At 33.9% G+C, this 24,676-nt stretch overlaps 3 protein-coding genes and 1 long non-coding RNA gene across 5 annotated transcripts in view; 1 reads left to right on the top strand and 3 right to left on the bottom strand.

Annotated features, from left to right (window-relative positions):
* LOC110012127 overlaps positions 1-3,037 on the bottom strand; it is a 6,918-nt gene extending 3,881 nt beyond the window's left edge. Inside the window, exons 1-2 of the long non-coding RNA XR_002287261.1 lie at positions 2,494-3,037; positions 1,972-2,083 (exon numbers count right to left, since the gene is read on the bottom strand). This is a non-coding gene — a long non-coding RNA (uncharacterized LOC110012127). The remainder of the gene's footprint in view (positions 1-1,971; positions 2,084-2,493) is intronic.
* Positions 4,756-6,249, bottom strand: LOC105164023 (arabinogalactan peptide 22-like). The gene is made up of 2 exons (XM_011082570.2): positions 5,900-6,249; positions 4,756-5,159 (listed from the first exon to the last, which is right to left on the bottom strand). Exons 1-2 carry the CDS (start codon positions 6,027-6,029, stop codon positions 5,062-5,064), a joined length of 228 nt encoding a protein of 75 aa, XP_011080872.1. The 5' UTR covers positions 6,030-6,249; the 3' UTR covers positions 4,756-5,061.
* On the top strand, positions 9,593-13,578 carry LOC105164021. 2 transcript variants are annotated; one of them, XM_011082569.2, is made up of 3 exons: positions 9,593-9,902; positions 10,002-12,552; positions 12,651-13,578. In XM_011082569.2, exons 2-3 carry the CDS (start codon positions 10,029-10,031, stop codon positions 13,244-13,246), a joined length of 3,120 nt encoding a protein of 1,039 aa, XP_011080871.1. In that variant the 5' UTR covers positions 9,593-9,902; positions 10,002-10,028; the 3' UTR covers positions 13,247-13,578. The 2 variants fall into 2 exon arrangements, with proteins under 2 accessions (XP_011080871.1, XP_011080869.1); XM_011082567.2 differs by having other exon boundaries at positions 10,002-12,558; positions 12,651-13,577.
* On the bottom strand, positions 13,656-16,300 carry LOC110012174 (protein SPA1-RELATED 2-like). Its single transcript, XM_020694978.1, has 5 exons — positions 16,279-16,300; positions 15,481-15,554; positions 15,189-15,365; positions 15,030-15,089; positions 13,656-14,459 (listed from the first exon to the last, which is right to left on the bottom strand). Exons 1-5 carry the CDS (start codon positions 16,298-16,300, stop codon positions 14,271-14,273), a joined length of 522 nt encoding a protein of 173 aa, XP_020550637.1. The 3' UTR covers positions 13,656-14,270.

Raw genomic sequence — 24,676 nt, 5'->3', positions numbered from 1 at the left:
TGGGGGGGGGGGGGTAGAAAAGCTGTAGTTTAAACTAAGAATTTTTTAAAAAGACTAGCGTTTCAAAATGACAATTTAATAAAATAATTTATTTATATATAAGAATCACAAGGACGGGCTAATTTAATAGTGTAAGTTTTTTAGAAAGGAAATTCAAGTTAGTTTAAAGAAAGTTTTAGAGAAGGAAAATTTGAGACCAAAGCATATCCATTGTGGGGAAAGACATAAAGGAAGTAGCTTAAACGAAGAATTTTTTAAAAATCTAGTTTTCCGAAATGATAATATAACAAAATGAATTAGTTTATGTATAATAATAACGAGGACAATATGATTTAAGAAAATAAGTTTTGTAGAAAGGAAAATTTGAAAAAACCTAAGCAAACTCATTGAGGGAGCAAAAATAGAACGGAGGTAGCTTAAACTATTTTTTTTAAAAAAAGACTAGGTTTCCGAAATGACAAAATGAATTAAAGGATTCGTTATGTATAAGAATCACGAGGGCAAGCTAATTGAAGAAAATGCTTTGTAGAAATGAAAATGCAAATTAGAATAAAGAATGAAGTTCTGTAGAAAGATAAATTTGATACCAGAGCAAAGTGTGAGAATCAATGCATAGTCATTGTAGGGGAAAAATATAGAGAATTTAGTTTAAACTAAGAATTTTTAAAAAAGACTACTTTTTGAAATGACAATTTAATGAAAGGATTCGTTTATGCATAAGAATCACAAAGGCAAGCTAATTAAAGAAAGGATATTTTGCAGAAAGTAAATGCAAGTTAGTTTAAAGAAGGAAGTTTTGGAGAAAGGAAAATTTGAGAACTAAAGCCAATTCGCTGTGGAGGGAAAAATAGAGATGAGGTATAAACTAAGAATTTTTTAAAAAGACTAGCTTTTCGAAATGACAATTTAATTAAATGATTAATTTATGCATAAGAATCACAAGGGCAAGCTAATTTAAAAAAGAAAGCTTTGTAGACTGGAAAATGCATGTTAGTTTAAAGAAGGAAGTTTCGGAGACAGAAAAATTTTCATTGAGGGGGAAAAAATAGATTGGCGGAAGCTTCAACTAAGAGTTTTTTTTAAGAAGACTAACTTTACGAAATGACAATTTAATAAAAGTATTCGTCTAAGTATAAGAATCACAAGGGCAAACAAATTTAAAAAAGAAAGGTTCGGACGTAGAAGGAAAATGCCAGTTAGTTTAAAGATGGAAGTTTTGTAGAAATGAACATTTGAGGACCAATGTAAATTCATTGTGGAGGGAAAAATAGAGAAGAGGCATAAACTAAGAAATTTTTAAAAAGACTACCTTTGCAAAATGACAATTTAATAAAAGGATTTGTTTATGTATGAGAATCACGAGGGCAAGCTAATTTAAGTAAGGAAGTTACATGGAAAGGAAATGCAAGTTAGTTTGAAACAGAAAGCTTTGTGGAAAGGAATATTTGAGAACCAAAGCATGAAGATGTAGAAAATGCAATTCTTTCTTCTTTAAGTAAAAACAGCACGGTGATAGCTTAAAAACATGACGATCATTGTGCGGGTTGAAACAGAGAAGAGTAGCTTAAGCTAAGAAATTTTGGAAAAGACTAGCTTTTCGAAATGATAATTTAACAAAAGAATTCGTGTTTGTATAAAAATCATGAGGGCGAGCTAGTTTAAGAAATGAAGTGTTGTAAAAAGAAAAATACAAGTTCATTTAAAAAATGAAGTTTTGTAAAAAGAAAGATTTAAGAATCAGGTGAAATTTTAGAAAAAAGGGTAATTATAAAGAGAATTTCAAGAAAAAGTAAGGTTTTTAAGTCATTCAATAGTTATCATCTTCTTTTTGTCAAACCAAAAAGAACGTTCAAGTGTCAATAGCTGGAGCTACTGATTCAAGCTCTTCTAACGTGAGTTGTTTACCTTTTGAAGGATAGAATGCACAAACCTCAGTGCAAATTCATTAAAGCTACGAAATTTATTGGTTACCTGGTTCAACTCATTCATGTCTTTGAATGGTCTTAACCTCGATGGGAAGAGGTTATCCAGGCTCCTCATTGGTATCAGGTTTATCAACAAAGTCAAGACCCGCGAGCTTCTCCTGTAAAATTAAATTATCATTAGAATGATTTTATGGTTTTTGGCAATTTGAATGAACAGAAATAATGAGCCATACTAGGTAAATCTATCTATGTTTGAGCATTCTCTTGCACAAGTATAAGATTGTAAGAGTAACACATAACTTGCACAACAATGATTTTCAAGAAACTTTATTTAATCATTTGATCCGTAGTAAACAGATCTCTCAATTGACAAGGGTTCTTTTGTTTCTGTATATTATTTTACAGTGGGATTCGATATCAAAGCATTGCCAACAAACACTTGATCAAAGCAATCCGATTCTGTTTTCTTGTAAATTCACCAAAAGTGCAAGTACAATCTCAAGACAAAGTGGTAAGAAATCACAAGTGAGATCATAAGAGGAGAGCGAGAAAAGATTAAAGAACAAACCAGAGGATGTATGAACGCCAACGCATCCTTCACTCCTCTGCAAACACCGATTCAATTCTTCAACCCAACCCCCCAACAGTTTCTTATTCTTCTTCTCATAAACCATCTGAAACCCGTTTCTTGATCATCATCAACTTTCGTCATTCTCCCACCACTCTCCTCTTCCTTCTGACCCAACGACACATCAATCCTTTCGAAAGAATCGTCATTCACCAGCGCCGCATCATCGTCCGATTCAACGTCTTTATCATGCGGGAACGGATTGCCTTCCCAAACAAATTCCAAAAGACTTGTTTCGGCAGATTTTTCCACTTCTCTTGAATGAGTTTCTAGCATTCGGCAGATTTTTCGACTTCTTGTCGGTTTCTTGAATGGGTTTCTAGTATTCTTGAAATACATTGTACGAATACAAGTGTTTTGTAAGGCTATGACAATTGATACATTGTACGAATACAAGTGTTTTGTAAGGCTATGACAATTGACAGGCGAGGAGTCTGAGAAATCGCCATTAGAGTAGTAGCGACCCCTTGAGAGATTTTCTTGATTTTCTTGTTTTTATTTTTGAGATACACGTACCTTTCTACTGTGATTTATGTATCTTTCGTCACATCACTTTTATTTTATTTGACCGTTGCCTTCATTGAACTTTTTTACTGTTATATATTAACTATTTTTTAGAAATTTTAAAACATAAATAATAAGTATAATTTTTTATATTTTTAACGAAGATTCAGTTTACAAATCAAAATACCAAAAAGAAATCACTAATTACCAAAATTGAATCAACTTATAAGCATGAGATGTATCTCCTCACACGTATTAGTATGTAGAATAGTTTGATTAGAAAAATATTTTATTTGACGTGCAATAAGTCAGTTTAAAATAAATATCGATTTTTATTCGAATTTTTTTGTTAAAATTAACAAATTCGATGATTTTTTTTTTCTAATAATGGGATTTACTTATTAAATAAAAATAAAAATTAGAGATAGATAATCAGGATATGTAGATACCTCCAAAAAAAAATCAGTATATGTACAATGTATAATTTATAATGACAAATTAATTTAAGCCCCTTGTTTGGCGGGAGGCAGAATTCCAATAGAATCCGTGGTGAGAAATCTGGGGGCGTCCAAACAGCCCGCGTTTAATGTTCTCCCATCTGAAAAACCCCCAAATTCCAAAATCATAAAACCTAGAAAGCGAACGAGGAAAATTCACGGAGACAGCTCAAAGTCAACAGCATGCTGTGTGCGGAAAAGAATTGCTGAACCTGCTCAATTGCGTTGCGCAATCGCCTTATGATCAAGAAAGATGCATTGCTCTCCTCCAGTCCTTGCGTCAATTCCTCCTCGATAAAGTATGTTCGACAGATGCAGCTTGTATTTACATGCATTTCTTTCTTTTTTGCATTTCTGATCTGCAATTTATCAGTTCGTCTGGAAACCCTGAGATATCTGAATCAGCCCTCTTGTCTGTTGCCTGATCGTCAATTTCCGTGTCAGAAAAAACTTGGCTTGTGGAGTGTGCATTTAAATGCAAAACCTCTATAAAAATTATTGGATTATGGTTTTTGGTGTAATTCAGCTACCAGATCAAGTTTCTCCGAAATTTGATCTTTAAAGGTGTAAGAACTTCAACTAATTCATTATCTTGATAAGAGGGGTTCTTGTTGAAACATGATAACCAAAACAAATGGGATTCAGATGGGGGCTTTGTCGTCTGCCTTGAAAGTTTTATGCGATTTATGATAACTAATGATGCTAAATAAGTCATGTAAGAATCGTCTTCAACTCGGTGTTTCCAATCATTAACGTGGTGGGTTCAGTTGTTCATGCTGATTTCATCTTGCTGTAGGATACTTCTTCTTAAGTTGTTTATGTGTGCGTTCACCATTGCATCGTTTGTTATGTCCTCATACCAATTGAGACTCCGTTTCTCATTTCTACTTAAATTCTTCAAATTCAGAAAGTGAAGTTCTCGCTAGCAGAACAGACCAAAGAACAATAACATTCAAGCGGCAAGAAGCAAAGTTAAATTTCTCTTGCTCTTGGAAGTTGATACGAGGCCATTTGGCAAATTCTTCTTGCCTGGTGCTTAGGAGTTAGAATATATTGTTATGCCCCCTTCTATTTTGACCTTTACTATTTGGGATAAAGTGTAAGCAAAATTAGTGTTGAGACCTACATTTCGACATGCAAAGATGAACGAGCATTATTTGATCAAAGAAGCAGCATCGCCCCCTTTCTACGTACCATGTCATTCAAGAAAAGTTCATATATATCAATAGTTGAAATGTGGCATATATTGCACTCCCTCAGGGCTGAAATTCAGAAGAATCAACTCAAACTACACCTGAAAACAATTATCACCTCAACAACAGGGGTAAAGAATTATTTTGCCTGAGTTAGAGATACATGCACTAATGAAAGCTTGTCCTGGGACTCACCACCCATTTTGAAAATTCTATTAGAGAAAATTACATGACTCCAAGTTCCTTTCCATTCAATCAAATCTTAAATCCAAGAAAGCTAAACACGAAAAACCGCTAACTCTCCATGGATGAACTCAAACGCTCAATGGAGCATCAAAGCTGTGGATGAGATATGTGAGCACCAACGCCAACAACATCAGGCCATAAGCAATTCCCTGGTCAATTGCCGTCCCTGGAAGCAATGCAGAACAATCAGATTTCTCCATAGACATTCACGAGATCACATCATGATAAATAAGATTAGTATATGCCATGCATATTATTCCAAACCGAAATTTAATTTCATTATTATGTTCTAAAAGAATCCTTAAATTCATTTCATTTTTATGACTTTCTTGTGATATTTTTCTTATTTCTTCAGTTTCTATTTCTATTTCTCAGCCAAATAAATTGCCCTGAACCAAATACTCACGAATCATTGACACTACACAAGGTTTATCAAACACCATATGCAGTTTATAAAATTCCAAGAAATGGTATTTGAAGTTGTAATTGTAGTTATAAGTACACCCATGTTCAATGGCGAAACATTACACATAAAGACCTGTGGACATTGACCTAACGCTCCTGTACTTGTAAGGGGTGTTTGTGTAATTAGTTCTAAATTGAGGGGGTATCGATGTAATTTAACCCAAATCTAAAACATTGAAGATCTTTTTTTTTTTAGGGAGGAAAAGTAAGTTAATGTTTCATCCCATTTCCCTTTCAATTCTATCGTGACCCAGCAAAACAACTTTCGGGTAATTTTTTCCATCAAAAACAAAATCCTGAGCACAGAACAACAGTAAAGGGTTTTTCCTCAAAAGGGAAAACTGCGGAACAGCACTACGATGATTTCTACTAAACCAAACCAAACCAAACCAAAATCGGGAAACACCAAAGAAAAAAGAGAAAGGAAAATCGGAAACTGACCGTCACTTGTCGGAGCAGGAGCGGGGGCCAAGCCCTCATGGCCATGGCCCTGAACAGCAGGCATAAAACTCGCAAAAACAAGAACAAATGCAGCAATCACGCCGAAAGAAACCTTGCAATTAACTGCCATTTTTCAGAAATTGCCTTCTCTCCTCTCTGCTATTAGCCCTCCGAAGGGATTGGTTGGCACTATGCGCAGAGAAGAGAGAGTGGATAGAGGAATAACGCACCACCAAATCGCAAACTGCTAATACGTTAAGGAAAAGGAAAAGGAGAATTGGCAAGTCTCTCAGTCTCAGTGTATGGTGAGTGGTGGGGAAGAGGTAATGGAACGCATGTCTTCTGCTGCAGCTTTTAATATTATTATTCCCATGTGCTTTCTCTCTCTCCCCCCCTCTCTCTCTCTCTTCGGATACCTTTCCTTGGCTTGAACCGTACCGGAAGAGCCGGTGGTCCGTTGCCAAGAGGTGAAATAATAATGGATTAATTACAGTTAGATCCTTTTAAAAATACGAATTTATATTTTAAAATTTTACTTACAATTATGCCCCTCTCAAAATTTAGTTTTTACACCTGATCCCATTTTATTTGAATTTAGACGAAAAATATGCTGACTTTAGCAAAAAACGACTACATAAATTTTTTATTTTGTCAATTATTTAATATTCTCACATAATAATTTTTAACTTATAAGAAAAAATATAATAATGTTAATCTCATTATATATTATATTTAATTCTTTATAAGTATAAAAATATATATGAGAATGGTACATGAGGAATAAAATTAAAAATTAATATATTTTTAGTACTAAGGTAGTATTTTTCGTCAAAATCATGAAGTAAAAGATTTAGGTATAAACATAAAAAATTTTAAGGAGGTTTAAGTGTAATTTACAAAAAATAAAAAAATATATAAGTTTATATTTTTAGAGAGGGCCTCAGTGTAATTAATAATATTTTAATTTCAATGTATTTGAAAATTATTCTCATAAAGATAATTAAGGAAAAATAGCTTAGAATATCTTTTCAACTTTATAGTAATTAATAAATTTATGCTCCCTTCATCACAAGAGAAGATATTTGTAAGATATAGTAAAATTTTATGTATATGGATGGAAAATATAGAACTTTTGTACTATTTTCTAAAAATAGGGTTGGACTTTTAGTGATATTATATACTTTATTTAAAGGTCAAAGTTAAAAAGATAAATCATTTTAGATACGTCTCTTCATCTTTGACATCAGGAATGGATTCAAAAGTAAAAATTTCAAGGATCAAAATTATTGAAGTTATTTTTTTATAATATTTTTAAGTCCTTTCATATTCATTTTTTAATTTTATGTTGGGACATTATTTCATGAAAATTTTTGCAGATATATGATGTTTTAATACAGATGAATAATATTTTTAGAAGTTAAAAATTATGATGCATACACTTATGAAAATCGAATGGTAAGATAAAATACTAAAGTAAATATCAATGTAATGATGTTAATATTTTTTATTAATGGATTTATAAATTATAATTACTCAAAAAGAAATGATAATTTGTGTAAACTAACTATATGTTAGTGGGAAGGCAATTCGAATCTCCTAATGTAGGAGTTAGTGATTTTTTTTAAAAAAAATGAATTGTGTTTTTTAATAAATAAATTATAATTATTCATATAAATTGAAATAAATATTCACATATCCAATAAAACTTGAACCCATAATCTTAAATTTATTAATAAAATCATAATCAGGAGACTAAGACATCATTTGTGGAATTGCATTGTTATTTATTTATTTTTGTTGGAGAAAAATTTGTGTCCTTCTAGTATTTCTCCAAAAGACCGAGAGGAACGGTGGTAGGTAAAGGAGGAAAATGGGGTCCCAACCACTGTGTCTGGGCGCCAGGGCAAGTGGCGATAGCCCACGTGGGTGACCGGCGGGAACCGGCTTGTCAGTTGCGTTCCTGTTTGGCGCCACATGCTCCGGTCCAGATCCTTCCACGTGGACACATCTGGGGTGGAACTGCCTTGGATCCTTTGTATTGGCTGCTTTCACGCATCATAATAGATTTTTCTTTTAGTTTTGAGAAAATTGCATAAAAGTCCTTTGTGTTTTACTAAAATTGCATAAAATAATTAAATTTATTACATCTAAAACGCCCTCCCTAATTTTCTGTTAATCATGAATTGTCCGCTACCCTTTATTTATTATGCATTATTATTTTTTTTTATTAATAATAATCTTTAAATCTTCATTAAACACATAAAAATTTTTGTATTTACTTACCAATTATTGAATTTCAAATCCTTAAATATTTAAAGTCCAAATTTAATGCATATTTTACATTTATATAAATATATGGAATATATATATATATATATGTATGTCATAAACATAAATTAATACAGAAATAAATAATGAATATCTATACTATATCTATACTAGAGGAGTTTCATAAGTTAGTACTTTATAATTTTGATCCCGATATTTTTTAACTCATCACATCGCATTTCATAATCCTAATAAATTTGCAATTTTAGTCACAAATTTTAATTTCATTAAATTTGTTATGAAAACAAAACTTGCATGGCACGAGTTTTCATTAGGTATTAAGAGAAATTAAGGTTGTTTCCTCTAGAAAATTAATGAAATTAAATAAACTTAGTAGAAATTATTATTTAATACAACTTTTATTAAATAATAAATGTTTTATTTGAAAAATTACAAACTAATGATATTTGATGTATTAACTTGTGTTATATGCTATAAAAATTAGCTTAAATTAAAAAATAAGTATATGAAAAAAGAAACCTTAATATTTTGAAAAAGAAACATCTAATCCCCTCAAAGTTATTGTGTTTTTTAATTACGCAATTTGCGAGTGATTTTCATAATTTTCCATGTATATTTTTTATTTAGTTCTCGTTTTTCTCTCTAATAGCACGATACCAAAAAATGAGACATAAAACAAACATTACTTATTAAAAAATTAGGGCTTGTTTAGTTAGTGGAATTGGGGTTGGAGTAGTTGTTTTAAACCCAAAATTTGAGCCTTTAAAGCTAAACAACTAATGGATTGTAATCCGACCCAATTTGGTGGGATAACAAAATCATTTCTTTTGTCTGAAATTTTGAGCTAAATTAAAATTAATTTATTGCAATGTCATTCCCACAGTTAATACGCTTTCAACTACTCACCAAAATAACTTATCTCAATTTCTATTTTTGTTTTTTCTTACTTGTGGTTATTTTAGTAAATACATATTTTATCATGCATTTATCTATTATATATTAATATTAATCCCGTTAAATTTAGTAAACTTTAAATTCCAAAATTCACTAAAAAAAATAATCTTAATCATTGTAATAAAAATAGAGGAAAATGGGTTTAAATAATACCATTTTTGACAAAATTAGCATCCCTTCTTTGTTTTGATAAGTCTCCATCAATCACTAGTAAAATATTCCTACTTCTTCGCAAATACAAACAACAACATCGGAAAACAAAATTCGCGGGAACTTATTTACAACCAGAAAAAGAAATCCCAAGAAGACAGGGATTTCAACGAACCAGACCTCTGTGCTATTGCCGAAGAACCAGAACCAGACAACCTCTTTTGATGATCAACAGAAAACAAGGAAAGAAACATATTAAAAAGAATTCAAAAGTAAACACTTGAAAGTTTTCGTCTTTTTCAGTTTCCAAATTGGTTTTTCCCTTCCATTTTTGTATTGGAACGAGTAGATTCTTGATTTATAACAGGCTGATAATAGCAATTCTTGTCTAGTTCTTCTACTCTTCTCTCTCTGTTGTTTTTTTCTTAATCCCTTTGATTTCTTGCAGTAGAACGATTTTTGCTTCCCCACCAATTTTGATTCGGACAGGATTTTGTTGGCTGTATTTGGATTGGGTTCTGCTGAATTTATAAAGGGTTCACAAGAACCCTTCAAAATTCAGTAGTTTCCCAATTTCTTACAGGGATGTGCTGGAGATTCTTGTGAACAGGTGATTTTGATCGAGTCATGATGCATTAATGAACATGTTATGTCGTGTGTATCTTTGATTTATATGATATCCTGATGCATTGGCAATCATATATTTCAGGGTGGAATAGTGTTTCTGAAAATTGGGATGGATCAGTTCAGACAAGTGGGGGAGGTTTTGGGTAGTCTTAAGGCCTTGATGGTATTAAAACATGAGATTCAAATCAATCAAAGACAATGTTGTTTGCTTTTCGACATGTTAACATTTGCCTTTGAGACAATCTCAGAAGAAATCAGACAGCATTTGAGGTTTGAAGATAGGAATACTAAGTGGAAAGCTCTTGATCTTCCGATGAAAGAGCTCCACAAGGTGTTCAAAGAAGCCGAATTCTATATCAAACACTGCATCGATGTGAAAAACTGGTGGGGCAGAGCAATTAGCCTCCATACAAACAAGGACTGCGTAGAACTGCACATTCACAATTTGCTGTGTTGTTTTCCGGTGGTGATTGAGGCCATTGAGACGGCAGCTGAGATATCTGGAGTTGATCAGGAGGACATGCAGAAGAGGAGACTGGCCCTAACACAAAAGTATGATCAAGGATGTGACGACCCTAAACTTTTCCTGTGGAAATTCGGGAAACAATATATAGTCCCACGAGAAATATGCCATCGTCTGGAGTATGCATGGAAAGAAGATAGATGGTTGCTTCTTGAGAAACTGGAAGAGAAGAAAACGACAGCAAAGCATGAGCAGCGGCTTGGTGAATTATTGATTAGGAAACTAAGTAATGGGGGAACGTCGAAGGGAAAGCTCTTACCAAGTAATGCCTTAGTAGGAGCACAAGATTACTTTGTGAGACGGCGACTGGGCTCAGGGTACCCCTCGGGTGGAGGACATCTTAAGGAGATCCATTGGTTGGGGGAGAGTTTTGCTATGAGGAATTTCTATGGGAGTGTTGATCCATTACATGCTGAGATTTCTTCTGTTCTTTCGCTGTCCCATCCTAATGTTTTGCAATATCATTGTGCCTTTTATGATGAAGATAGAAAAGAGGGTTTCCTTGTAATGGAGCTCATGAGCAAGAATCTTGGAGCTTACATAAAAGAGCATTCTGGGCAAAGAAACCGAATCCCATTCTCTATACCAGTTGCTGTTGATATCATGTTGCAGATTGCAAGAGGGATGGAGTACTTACACTCGAGAAAGATCTATCATGGAGATCTTAATCCGTCCAATGTTCTTCTCAAAGCTAAGAACGCTTCCATAGGAGGGTTTCAAGCAAAAATTACCGGGTTTGGGTTGACCTCCGTCATGAGTAGCACTGCAAGAAGTCCCAAGCCAACTGGAGGTGATCTTGATATTTGGTTAGCCCCGGAAGTTCTGACTGAGCTAGGCCAGCCAGATAGCAAATGCAGTACAAAGTACACAGATAAAGCTGACGTCTACAGCTTTGCGATGCTTTGCTTCACACTTCTAACCGGAAAAGTTTCATTTGAAGATGGCCATCTTCAAGGGGAGAAGATGGCTCGAAATATAAGAGCAGGAGAGAGGCCTCTTTTCTCATATCCTTCGCCAAAATACCTTTCAAATCTCATCAAAAAATGCTGGCAGAGTAACCCAAATCAACGCCCGACTTTCTCATCTATATGTAGGATACTGCGATACATCAAGAAGAACCTTGTTATAAATCCTGACCATGGTGATCCCGATTCTCCACCGCTGCTTGTAGACTATTATGACCTGGAGACTGGGTATTTGAAAAAGGTACCAGGGGAAGGGAGTGAGGATTTGGCACCCGTATCTCTAATCCCTTTTCAGATGTTCACATACAAAGTTGTTGAGAGGGAGAAAATCTCTGGTAAGAAATGGGACTTAGCAACTGAAGGCTCGGTTCACCGCGCGCCATCAGTGTTTGATGATGAACAAATGGCGACCATGGATGATCTTTTCCTTGCACCAAGTGATCGGAGATCAGTTTGTTCAGAAATCATTGACTCCAAAAATCCAACCGTTGCTGCCGATATGAGGTCTGTTATATCTGAGACACCACATCGAAAACTTTTCCTATTTGATCAGAGGTCATTAGGCTCCGAGAGTCCAGGGAAAAGATTTTCAATTGCTGGTGATCAAAGGCAAGTTGGTGCTGGAGCACCAGAAAGAAGTGTTTCAACAATGGACCAAAGACCAACTATTATCCAGCTCACTGAGAAAAGAAATGATCAAAAGTTAACTGGTGAGAATCCGGTGGAGGTTCAAGATAAGATAATAATAGCATCCAAAGTTGCAGAATCTCAGTTACCTAGTCCCAGGCCTCGAGAAAATGGTAAATCCGAATTACTGAAAGTGATGCAGCAGAAAGTAGAAATTACTGAGATTCTAGAGAAGAAACAATCACTAAAACCGATAGTAGAGCGTAAACCAGCTTCTCTCGAATCTTCACAGGGGAGAATATCTTCTCAGGCTACTGCTGGTTGTCAAAACTTAGCTGAGAATGTAGAAAAGGGACTAGAGCAGAATACAGAATCTATTCCTAAGTCGGTTTTAGCTTCTTCTACAACTTCAACAAAAACTGAACCACCAACTACAAGCATTCAGGAGCCAGGAATTTCTGAGAACTCTGGGAAGAAAGCTAAGCGCAGGAAATCGAAAGACAGAAAGACTGAAAAAAGTACAGGTTGAACTCTTCTAATTTTTCACATGTTAATAGGTAATCACTGCCAAAACTACAGAGGACTAATATTCTGATCAATTGATTTGTTTACTCAGGAACACCAAACGAGGACTTACCGAGGTCTTCAACAGCCAGACTGAAGAAAACAAAGCTCATTTGGTCTCCAGCCTCCTCGCCAGCAAGAGCTTTGAGAACGTGCGGTTCCTCAGAAACACCAAAAGATGACTCACCAAGGTCTCCATCTTCCACAATGAGGAAAATAAAGACCATTTTCTCTTCAGATTCCTCTCTAGCAAGAGCTTTCAGAACACCAGAAAATGATTCCCCAAGGTCTTCACCGAGCAGAATGAAGAAAATGATGCCCAGCTTCTCCCCAGCTTCCTCACCATCAAGACCTTTCATGGGATATGCTTCATCAAAAATACCAAAAGGTGACTCACCATGTTCTTCACCAGCCAGAATGAAGAAATCGATTACCAGTTTCTCCACAGCTCCCTCGCCATCAAGAGCTTTCAATTCGTGTGCTTCACCAAAACGTTCATCAGCTTCTCACTTGAAGGTTCATTCCCCTCCAAAGTCACCAATGAGCCCATGTACACGATGTTCAAGACTTAGTAGACAGAGTTCACTGCCTGTTGCTATGAGCCAACAAGAATCTCAAATAGATCATGAATCAACTCAGGTAACATAGTTATGCCTTCCTTTCATAATGTTGGCTCTCACTGATAAATATGTCCATCAAATAGGAAAGGGAATGCGATTTGTGATTCTCACCTCATGTACCTAAGTCAGACGGTGTAGGGGATTTAGAAGTCACTTCGTTGATCATGTGAGAATATTAACTTTTTTTGTTTGTATTTCTTGTCTCTTTTAAATGTAGAAGATCTCTAACAAGAGAGTATAATATTCTAGGTTACTGGTAGCATGTGAATCTGATTTCTCAGTTCACCAGTAAATTCAGGATCTGGAATCTGGACCTGCACTCACTTGCTCTGTTTTGGTACATATATGATAACAAACTAATCAAATAAAGATGAAACCTGATGCAACAGAAATTTATAGCAAATATGAAACAGAAGGAAGCATGAATCCACTGTTTTTGCAGTTTACTTTCCACTTTCAACTAAGGAGTAAGAATAGGAGTGCATATACAACAGCTAAACACAGTTTTATAAAGGCTACGCTTGTAAACTTCTTTACCGTGTAAATATACAGTGAATAACTCTGAACATGCTATCTCGACCACTGACTAGATTGTAATCTGAACAATCAAATTCTATTACAAAGGAGATAATTCACATGAATTGGCTGCTGTTGTTTCATTTTTAAGCAACTTCTGTGAAAACAATTGAAAAAGTCACCCACTTCAGAAAGTTTTCTGGAAGCCATGTAGATCTTTCCCTTTATCTTCATAAAACATTGCCACTGTAGACTCAGAAGACTTTATATCTTTGAGCAGCCAAACAAAAGTGCAACTCCATTCCCAAATAAGGATTCAGCTTAAGCCCTACTACATAAACCATAACAGATAATATAGAGGCCAGCAAGATACAAGCTTCACTTTTCAGCTGAAAACATGAATTTTCAAGTATATTCTTTCCAAAGAAAGATTGAAATGATAGATGATCAAGCTACCGTAAAACGCGTAGATGCTTCACTAATGAGGGGTCAAGATTATTGAAATGCCACAGCTGATAATGGGACAAGCAGTATTTCTAAACCATCTGCAGAAGTATACACCCAGATGAATTGGCAGCAACCACCATATTTGATTTCCTTCTCCAGAAAACACTCGAAACAAACTGTTCATTGTCATCTTCAGTCTCTTTGCCAGTTATGGGATCAATGGAGCCAAATGTGTGTGCAGTAATTGGCATGGGCAGAGATTTGTAATAGGCAAACACCTGCAGACAAACATAAAGAAATCCAAAAGCTATGAGACTGACAGGATCCATCTCAACATGATAAAGTCCAGGAGAAATTCATAATTGTGATAATAGCAAACCCAGCAAATAGATCACGAACATATTAAGTAATATAGGGTGATGTGTTTTGAACAATTTTATGACAGATCTCTGAAAACAAGATTTGTACCAAATACTTGCAGAAGTGATTCCCATAACGAAAAGCCAGTTAATAAAGACAAATGCAAAAAATTGCTCACAGCTAGAAACTCAAAATATCTTGAACAGACGCAAGCCCAAAACCATGAAAGTTAAGTAAAATTGCTCCTAGCCCAGTTGATGGCTCAAGATATCTATTTGTTTCTCTGGCATCCAGAGTCCAAGCAACCAGTCCATTAAATGCTCAGCAATCCCAAATGTGATTATTATTCACTCTACAGTTTCATTAGACATGTGATCATAAAACAATCATTCTACCCAACAATCTGAAGCCCACTAAGAACCTGGAGACATTTTTATTTGGTTTTCATGTCAACACTTTGGAAAATGCAAGTTGGAAGTGACAAACACCTCATTTGTCTCTGAGCCGCATGTTATATATCCATTAGCAGCTGATAAACCCACAAAGTTCTGCAGGAGAAGCAGCATAGTGTGAGACAAAGAAATTTGCCGAACATGTACAAGTTGAAGGAAATGGCAAAAGATAACGACATAACTTTGCCAACTAACCTTCTCATCAGTATGCCCTCTAAGAGTTAAGCTACAGGTGTCTCTTGATAAAGAATTGGAACTTGTCTTGTTAAGATCCCAAACCTTCAGTGTGTTGTCAGTAGATGCAGAAACAAGAGTTCCAGAAAGGAAATGAGCATTAAACCAAATATAAATGTGAAGCCAATTTTTCTTAACCTTTTGAAAACATGTTTTGCCAACTATAAATATATTAATTCAAACTACCACTAGATTCTGTACGAATATCATTAGGCAATTACAGATGATCACTTGCTCATGCTGAAGCCCTCACTCTCATTCCAAAGAACCTGGATGGAAACCTTAAACAGTGGGCAATTATGATGCTTTCAGCAGAGACTCCCAGTCCTGTTAAAGAATGCTTTCAAAGACTTTGGCATAAACATCCCAATATCCTTTCCTATTCCTTGCCCTAAGTTGTTTCCCATTTACAAGTGCATGGTTGGAAACTTAGTTCGCACATTCATCTTGTCAGACCTTTTAACTTGGCTTGTCAAGTTTCTTGCCAGACAGTAGTTTGAGAAGGTTTTCAGTGGACCGACAATAACCTAGCCCACCAAGAACTTACCTGGTTTTAGTGGTGGACTATTTTGATGTTCGGCCACGTCTGCTATAAATTTATCTTTTTCTTCTTTCTAAGTCAATTTGGAATTCTGTGTTCAGGGAAGAGAAACATGCCCAGGGAAAGTTGTGAGGGAAGTCCTGTATTTTTACGATGCAGTATTAATGCATAGCTTAAGGTTTGATACAATATAACCCTTCTAGTAGGACTTAAGAACTTTATCAATGTATCTAAAGATAAAGATGAATTAGAAACTAAATGTATATGTATGATACGAGGTTCAGGAAGACCACCATTTCATTGGCCCAGTTACAATTTGAACTTGTTACAACCAGGAAAATATATAAGAAACGATGCTAGACAAAAACAACTGCCATAAATGTTTTCATGCTCTAGAACTAAGTGAAGGATTTAGGTTGTCAAGAAGTAAGATTCCAAGATAAGAGACATGGAGCAAACAGAATATAATTGGTCGTTATAAGAAAAGTCATACCAATGACACTAACTCACCTACTGCAGCAGATACGTACATTAACTCACACTAAATCAATGAGATAAGAATACAAACCTTGACTGTGCCATCACAATCAGTCGAAGCAAGGTAAATTTGCTAAGCGTAATAATAATTATAAGTTAGTATAAAAGGCAAACAAACTTGTTTTAATAAAACCTTACAAAACAGCTAAATTTTGAACGTTCTCATAATTCGACGAAACATGACCCAAACGTTGGTCTAGACCCAAGCATTTGTGTGGTAAATTTGCTCAATGTAATAATAACTATAAGTTAGTATAAAAGGGAAACAAACTTGCTTTAATAAAACCGTGCAAAATAGCAAAATTTTGAACGTTATCAGAATTCGACGAAACTTGACTCAAACGTTGGTCTAGCCCCAAGTATTTGTGTGGTAAATTTGCTAAGCGTAATAATAACTACAAGTTAGTATATAAGGGAAACAAACTTGCTTTAATAAAACCGTGCAAAACAGCTAAATTTTGAACGTTCTCAAAATTCGACGAAACTTGACCCAAACGTCGGTCTAGACCTAAGAATTTGTGTGGTAAATTTGCTAAGCGTAATAATAACTACAAGTTAGTATAAAAGGGAAAAAATCTTGCCTTAATAAAACCGTGCAAAACAGCTAAATATTAAACGTTTTCAGAATTCTATGAAACTTGACCCAAACGTAGATCTAGACCCAAGCATTTGTGCGGTAAATTTGCTAAGCGTAATAATAACTACAAGTTAGTATATAAGGGAAAAAAACTTGCTTTAATAAACCGTGCAAAATAGCTAAATTTTGAACGTTCTCAGAATTCGACGAAACTTGACCCAAACATTGGTTTAGACCCAAGCATTTTTGTGGTAAATTTGCTACGTGTAATAATAACTACAAGTTATTATAAAAGGGAAACAAACTTGCTTTAGTAAACCGTGCAAAAGAGCTAAATTTTGAATGTTCTAAAAATTCGAATAAACTTGAACCAAACGTTGGTCTAGGCCCAAGAATTTGTATGGTAAATTTTCTAAGCGTAATAATAACTACAAGTTAGCATAAAAGGCAAACAAACTTGGTTTAAAAAAACCGTGCAAAACAGCTAAATTTTGAATGTTCTCAGAATTCGACGAAACTTGAACCAAACAATGGTCTAGACCCAAGAATTTTTGTGGTAAATTAGCTCAGCGTAATAATAACTACAAGTTAGTATAAAAGGAAAACAAACTTGATTTAATAAACCGTGCAAAACAGTTAAATTTTGAACGTTCGAAGAATTCAACGAAACATAAACCAAATGTTGGTCTCGACACATGAACTTGTGTGGTAAATTTGCTAAGCATAATAATAACTACAAGTTAGTATAAAAGGGAAACAAACTTGCTTTAATAAAATCGTGCAAAACAGATAAATTTTGAACATTCTCAGAATTCGACAAAACTTAACCCAAACGTTGTTCTAGACCCAAAAATTTGTGTGGTAAATTTGTTAAGCGTAATAATAACTACAAGTTTGTACAAAAGGAAAACTAACTTGGTTTAATAAAATCGTGCAAAACAGCTAAATTTTGAACGTTCTAAGAATTCGATGAAACTTGACCGAAACGTTGGTCTAGACCCAAGAATTTGTGTGGTAAATTTGCTAAGCGTAATAATAACTACAAGTTAGTATAAAAGAGAAGCAAAGTTGCTTTAATAAACCGTGCAAAACAACTAAATTTTGGACGTTCTCAGAATTCGATTTTATTTGACCCAAATGTTGGTCTAGACCCAAGCATTTGTGTGGTAAATTTGCTAAACGTAATAATAACTACAAGTTAGTATAAAAGGAAAGCAAACTTGCTTTAATAAAACCGTGCAAAACAACTAAATTTTGAACGTTTTCAAAATTCGACGAAACTTGACCAAAACGTTGGTCTAGACCCAAGCATTTGTGTGGTAAATTTGCTAAGCGTAATAATAACTACAAGTTAGTATAAAAGAGAAGCAAACTTGCTTTAATAAAACCGTGCAAAACAGCTAAATTTTGAACTTTTTCAGAATTCGACAAAACTTGACCCAAACGTAGATCTAGACCCAAGCATTTATGTGGTAAATTTGTTAAGCGTAATAATAACTATAAGTTAGTATAAAAGGGAAACAAACTTACTTTAATAAAACCGTGCAAAACATCTAAATTTTGAATATTTTCAGAATTCGAGGAAACTTGACCCAAACATTGGTCTAGACCCAAGAATTTGTGTGGTAAATTTGCTAAGCGTAATAGTAACTACAAGTAAGTATATAATGGAAACAAACTTGCTTTAACACAACCGTGCAAAATAGCTAAATTTTGAACGTTCTCAGAATTCAACGAAACTTGATCCAAACGTTGGTCTAGACCCAAGAATTTGTGTGGTAAATTTGCTATGCGTAATAATAACTACAAGCTAGTATAAAAGGGAAGCAAACTTGCTTTAATAAAACCGTGCGAAACATCTAAATTTTGAACGTTCTCAAAATTCGACGAAATTTGATCCAAACGTTGGTCTAGACCCAAAAATTTGTGTGGTAAATTTGTTACGCGTAATAATAACTACAACTTAGTATAAAAGGGAAAGAAACTTGCTTTAATAAAACCGTGCAAAACAGTTAAATTTTGAACGTTGTCAGAATTCGACGAAAGTTGACCAAAACGTTGGTCTAGACCCCAAGCATTTGTGTGGTAAATTTGCTAAGCGTAATAATAACTATAAGTTAGTATAAAACAGAAGCAAAGTTGCTTTAATAAACCGTGCAAAACAACTAAATTTTGAACGTTCTCAGAATTCGACGAAACATGATCCAGACGTTGGTCTAGACGCAAGCATTTTTGTGGTAAATTTGCTACGCTTAATAATAACTACAAGTTAGTATAAAAGGGAAACAAACTTGCCTTAATAAACCGTGCAAAAGAGCTAAATTTTGAATATTATCAAAATTCGAAGAAACTTGAACCAAACGTTGGTCTAGACTCAAGAATTTGTGTGGTAAATTTGCTAAGCGTAATAATAACTACAAGTTAGTATAAAAGGCAAACAAACTTGGTTTAATAAAAAACCGTGCAAAACAGCTAAATTTTGAACGTTCTCAAAATTCGACGAAACTTGAACCAAACATTGATCTAGACCCAAGAATTTTTGTGGTAAATTAGCTAAGCGTAATAATAACTACAAGTTAGTATGAAATGGAAACAAACTTGATTTAATAAACCGTGCAAAACAGTTAAATTTTGAACGTTCGAAGAATTCGACGAAACATAAACCAAACGTTGGTCTCGGCACATGAATTTGTGTGGTAAAATTTGCTAAGCGTAATAATAACTACAAGTTAGTATAAAAGGGAAACAAACTTGATTTAATAAAACCGTGCAAAACAGCTAAATTTTGAACGTTCTCAGAATTCGACAAAAGTTAACCCAAACGTTGGTCTAGACCCAAAAATTTGTGTGGTAAATTTGTTAAGCGTAATAATAACTACAAGTTTGTACAAAAGGAAAACAAACTTGGTTTAATAAAATAGTGCAAAACAACTAAATTTTGAATTTTCTCAGAATTCGACGAAACTTGACCCAAACGTTGGTCTAGACCCAAGCATTTGTGTGGTAAATTTGCTAAATGTAATAATAACTACAAGTTAGTATAAAAGGAAATCAAACTTGCTTTAATAAAACCGTGCAAAATAGCTAAATTTTGAACGTTCTCAAAATTCGACGAAACTTGATCTAAACGTTGGTCTAAACCCAAGCATTTGTGTGGTAAATTTGCTAAGGGTAATGATAACTACAAGTTAGTATAAAAGAGAAGCAAACTTGCTTTAATAAAACCGTGCAGAACAGCTAAATTTTGAACTTTTTGAGAATTCGACAAAACTTACCCAAACGTAGATCTAGACCCAAGCATTTATGCAGTAAATTTGCTAAGCGTAATAATAACTATAAGTTAATATAAAAGGGAAACAAACCTGCTTTAATAAAACTGTGCAAAACTTCTAAATTTTGAATGTTCTCAGAATTCGACAAAACTTGACCCAAACGTTGGTCTAAACCCAAGAATTTGTGTGGTAAATTTGCTAAGCATAATAATAATAATTAAAAGTTAGTATAAAAGGGAAACAATCTAGCTTTAATAAACCTTGCAAAACAACTAAATTTTGAACATTCTCAAAAGTCGACGAAACTTGATCCAAACGTAGATCTAGACCCAAGAATTTATATGGTAAATTTGCTAAACGAAATAATAACTATAAGTTTGTATGAAAGGGAAAAAAACTTGTTTCAATAAAACCATGCAAAACAGCTAAATTTTGAACTTTCTCAAAATTCGACAAAATATGCCCCAAACGTGGGTCTAGACACAAGCATTTGTGTGGTCAATTTGCTATGTGTAATAATAACTACAAGTTAGTATAAAAGGAAAACAAACTTGCTTTAATAAAACTGTGCAAAACAGCTCAATTTTGAACGTTCTTAGAATTCGACGAAACCTGACCCAAACGTAGATCTAGACCCAAGCATTTGTGTGGTAAATTTTTTAAGCGTAATTATAACTACAAGTTAATATAAAAGGAAAACAAACTTGCTTCAATAAATCGTGCAAAATAGCTAAATATTGAACGTTTTAAGATGTCGACGAAACTTGACCCAAACGTACATCTAGACCCAAGAATTTGTGTGGTAAATTTGCTAAGCATAATAATAACTAGAAAGTTTGTATAAAAGGAAAAAAACTTGCTTCAATAAAACCGTGCAAACAACTAAATTTTGAACGTTCTCAGAATTCGACGAAACTTGCCCCAAACGTGGGTCTAAACACAATCATTTGTGTGGTCAATTTGCTAAGCCTAATAATAACTAAAAGTTAGTATAAAAGGGAAACAAACTTGCTTTAATAAAATCGTGCAAAACAACTCAATTTTGAACATTTTCAGAAGTCGACGAAACCTGACCCAAACGTAGATTTAAACCCAAGCATTTGTGTGGTAAATTTGCTAAGCGTAATTATAACTACAAGTTAATGTAAAAGCTAAACAAACTTGCTTCAATAAAATCGTGCAAAACAACTAAATTTTGAACGTTATCAAAATTCGACGAAACTTGACTCAAACGTTGGTCTAGACCCAGGAATTTGTGTGGTAATTTTGTTAAGCGTAATAATAACTACAAGTTTGTACAAAAGAAAAACAAACTTGCTTTAATAAAATCGTGCAAAACAGCTAAATTTTGAACGTTCACGGAATTCGACGAAACTATACCAAAAAGTTGGTCTAAATCCAAGAATTTGTGTGTAAATTTACTAAGTGTAATAATAACTACAAGTTTGTATAAAATGAAAACAAACTTGCTTTAATGAAACCGTGCAAAACAACTAAATTTTAAATGTTCTCAGAATTCGACAAAAGGCGACCCAAACGTTGGTCAAGACCCAAGAATTAGTATGGTAAATTTGCTAAGCGTAACAATAACTACAAGTTTATATAAAAGAGAAACAAACTTGCTTTCATAAAACTATGCAAAACATCTAAATTTTGAACGTTCTCAGAATTGGACGAAACTTGACCCAGACATTGCTCTAGATCGAAGAATTTGTGTGGTAAATTTGCTAAGTGTAATAATAACTACAAGTTAGTATAAAAGGAAAACAAACTTGTTTTAATAAAACCGTGCATAATAGCTAAATTTTGAGCGTTCTCAAAATTCGACGAAACTTGACCCAAACGTAGATCTAGATCCAAGCATCTGTGTGGTAAGTTTGTTAAGCGTAATCATAACTACAAGTCATTATAAAAGGGAAGCAAACTTGGTTTGATAAACCATGCAAAACAGCTAAATTTTGAACGTTTTCAGAAGTCGACGATACTTGACCCAAACATAGAACTAGACCCAAGCATTTGTATGATAAATTTGCTAAGCGTAATTATAACTACAAGTTAGTGTAAAAAGGAAACAAACATGCTTTAACAAAACCTTGCAAAACAGCTAAATTTTAAACGTTCTCAAAATTCGACGAAACTTGTCCCAAACGTTGGTGTAGACCCAAGCATTTGTGTGGTAAATATGCTAAGTGTAATAATAACTACAAGTTAGCATATAAGGGAAACAAACTTGCTTTAATAAAACCGTGCAAAACAGCTAAATTTTGAATGTTCTCAGAATTCGACGAAACTTGACCCAAATGTTCGTCTAGACACAACAATTTGTGTGGTAAATTTGCTAAGTGTAATAATAACTTCAAGTTAGTATAAAAGGAAAATAATCTTGCTTTAATAAATATTGCAAAACCTCTAAATTTTAAAAGCTCTCAGAATTGACGAAACATGACCCAAACATGGGTCTAGACACAAGCATTTGTGTGATCAATTTGCTAAGCGGAATAATAACTACAAATTAGTATAAAAGGGAAACAAACTTGCTTTAATAAAACGGTGCAAAACACCTAAATTTTGAACGTTCTCAGAATTCGACGAAACTTGATCCAAACGTTGGTCTACACCCACAAATTTGTGTGGTAAATTTGCTAAGCGTAATAAAAACTAGAAGTTTGTATGAAAGGGAAACAACCTTGCTTTATTAAAACCGTGCAAATTGCTAAATTTTAAACGTTCTCAAAATTCGATGAAACTTGACCAAAACATTGGTCTAGACCCAAGAATTTATGTGGTAACATTTGGTAAGCATAATAATAACTACAAGTTTGTATAAAATGAAAACAAACTTGCTTTAATAAAACCGTGCAAAATAGCTAAATTTAGGACGTTCTCAGAATTCGTCGAAACTTGACCCAAACGTTGGTCTCGACCCAAGAATTTGTGTAGTAAATATGCTAAGCGTAATAATAACTACAAGTTTATATAAAATGGAAACAAACTTGCTTTAATAAAACCTTGCAATACAGCTAAATTTTAAACGTTATCAGAATTCGACGAAACTTGACCCAAACGTTCGTGCAGAACGAAGCATTTGTGTGGTAAACTTTGCTAAGTGTAATAATAACTACAAGTTAGTACACAAGGGAAACAAACTTGCTTTAATAAAATCGTGCAAAACAGCTAAATTTTGAACGTTATCAGAATTCGACGAAACTTGACCCAAACGTTGGTCTAAACTTAAGAATTTGTGTGCTAAATTTGCTAAGCGTAATAATAATTAAAATTTAGTATAAAAGGAAAACAATCTTGCTTTCATAAACCTTGCAAAACAGCAAAATTTTGAACGTTATCAAAATTCAACAAAACTTGACCAAACGTGGGTCTAGACTCAAGCGTTTGTGTGGTAAATTTGCTAAGCGTAATAATAATTACAAGTTTGTATAAAAGGGAAACAAACTTGCTTTAATAAAACCGTGCAGAAAAGCTAAATTTTGAACGTTCTCTGAATTCGACGAAACTTGACCAGACGTTGGTCTAGACCAAAGAATTTGTGTGGTAAATTTGTTAAGCGTAATAATGACTACAAGTTTCTATAAAAGGGAAACAAACATGCTTTATTAAGACCGTGAAAAATAGCTAAATTTTGAACGTTCTCAAAATTCGACGAAACATGATGAAAATGTTGGTCTAGACCCAAGAATTTGTGTGGTAAATTTTCTAAGCGTAATAATGACTACAAGTTTGTATAAAATGGAAACAAACTTGCTTTAATAAAACCGTGCAAAATATCTAAATTTTGAACGTTTTCAGAATTTTACAAAATTTGACCCAAATGTTGGTGTAGACCCAAGAATTCGTGTGGTAAATTTTGTAATCGTAATAATAACTACAAGTTTGTATAAAAGGAAAACAAACTTGCTTTAATAAAACCGTGCAAAACAACTAAATTTTGAACGTTCTCAGAATTCGTCGAAGCATGACCCGAGCAATGGTCTCGACCCAAGAATTTGTGTGGTAAATATATTAAGCGTAATAATAACTACAAGTTTGTACAAAAGGGAAACAAACTTTCTTTATTAAAACCGTGCAAAACAGCTAAATTTGGAATGTTCTCAGAAATCGACGAAACTTGACCAAAACATTGGTCTAGACCCAAGAATTTGTGTGGTAAATTTGCTAAGTGTAATAATAACTACATGTTTGTATAAAAGGAAAACAAACTTGCTTTAATAAAATCGTGTAAAACAGCTAAATTTTAAACATTCTCATAATCCGACGAATCTTGACCCAAACATTGGTCTAGACCCAAGAATTTCTGTGGTAAATTTGCTAAGCGTAATAATAACTACAAGTTTGTATAAAAGGGAAACAAACTTGCTTTATTAAAACCGTGCAAACTGCTAAATTTTGAACGTTTTCGGAATTGGGCGAAACATGACCCAAACGTTGGTCTAGACCCAAGAATTCTGTGGTGAATTTGGTAAGCGTAATAATACCTACAAGTTTATATAAAAGGGAAACAAACTTG

This window comes from Sesamum indicum, linkage group LG6 (assembly GCF_000512975.1).
Source record: "Sesamum indicum cultivar Zhongzhi No. 13 linkage group LG6, S_indicum_v1.0, whole genome shotgun sequence".
Classification (NCBI taxonomy): domain Eukaryota; kingdom Viridiplantae; phylum Streptophyta; class Magnoliopsida; order Lamiales; family Pedaliaceae; genus Sesamum; species Sesamum indicum.
This window is presented reverse-complemented; position numbering and strand designations above follow the sequence as displayed.

What these genes read in the sequence shown, in the direction of transcription:
- LOC105164021 (XM_011082567.2), top strand. Translation starts at nt 10,029, where the DNA reads ATGGATCAGTTCAGACAAGTGGGGGAGGTTTTGGGTAGTCTTAAGGCC. An exon ending in AAAGACTGAAAAAAGTACAG is followed by an intron (nt 12,559 to 12,650) that starts GTTGAACTCTTC and finishes TTGTTTACTCAG; the next exon opens with GAACACCAAACGAGGACTTA.
- LOC110012174 (XM_020694978.1), bottom strand. Translation starts at nt 16,300, where the DNA reads ATGTACGTATCTGCTGCAGTAG. An exon ending in CCAGGTTCTTTGGAATGAGA is followed by an intron (nt 15,366 to 15,480) that starts GTGAGGGCTTCA and finishes TGTTTTCAAAAG; the next exon opens with GTTAAGAAAAATTGGCTTCA. An exon ending in GAGGGCATACTGATGAGAAG is followed by an intron (nt 15,090 to 15,188) that starts GTTAGTTGGCAA and finishes CTTCTCCTGCAG; the next exon opens with AACTTTGTGGGTTTATCAGC.
- LOC105164023 (XM_011082570.2), bottom strand. Translation starts at nt 6,029, where the DNA reads ATGGCAGTTAATTGCAAGGTTTCTTTCGGCGTGATTGCTGCATTTGTT. An exon ending in TCCTGCTCCGACAAGTGACG is followed by an intron (nt 5,160 to 5,899) that starts GTCAGTTTCCGA and finishes CATTGCTTCCAG; the next exon opens with GGACGGCAATTGACCAGGGA.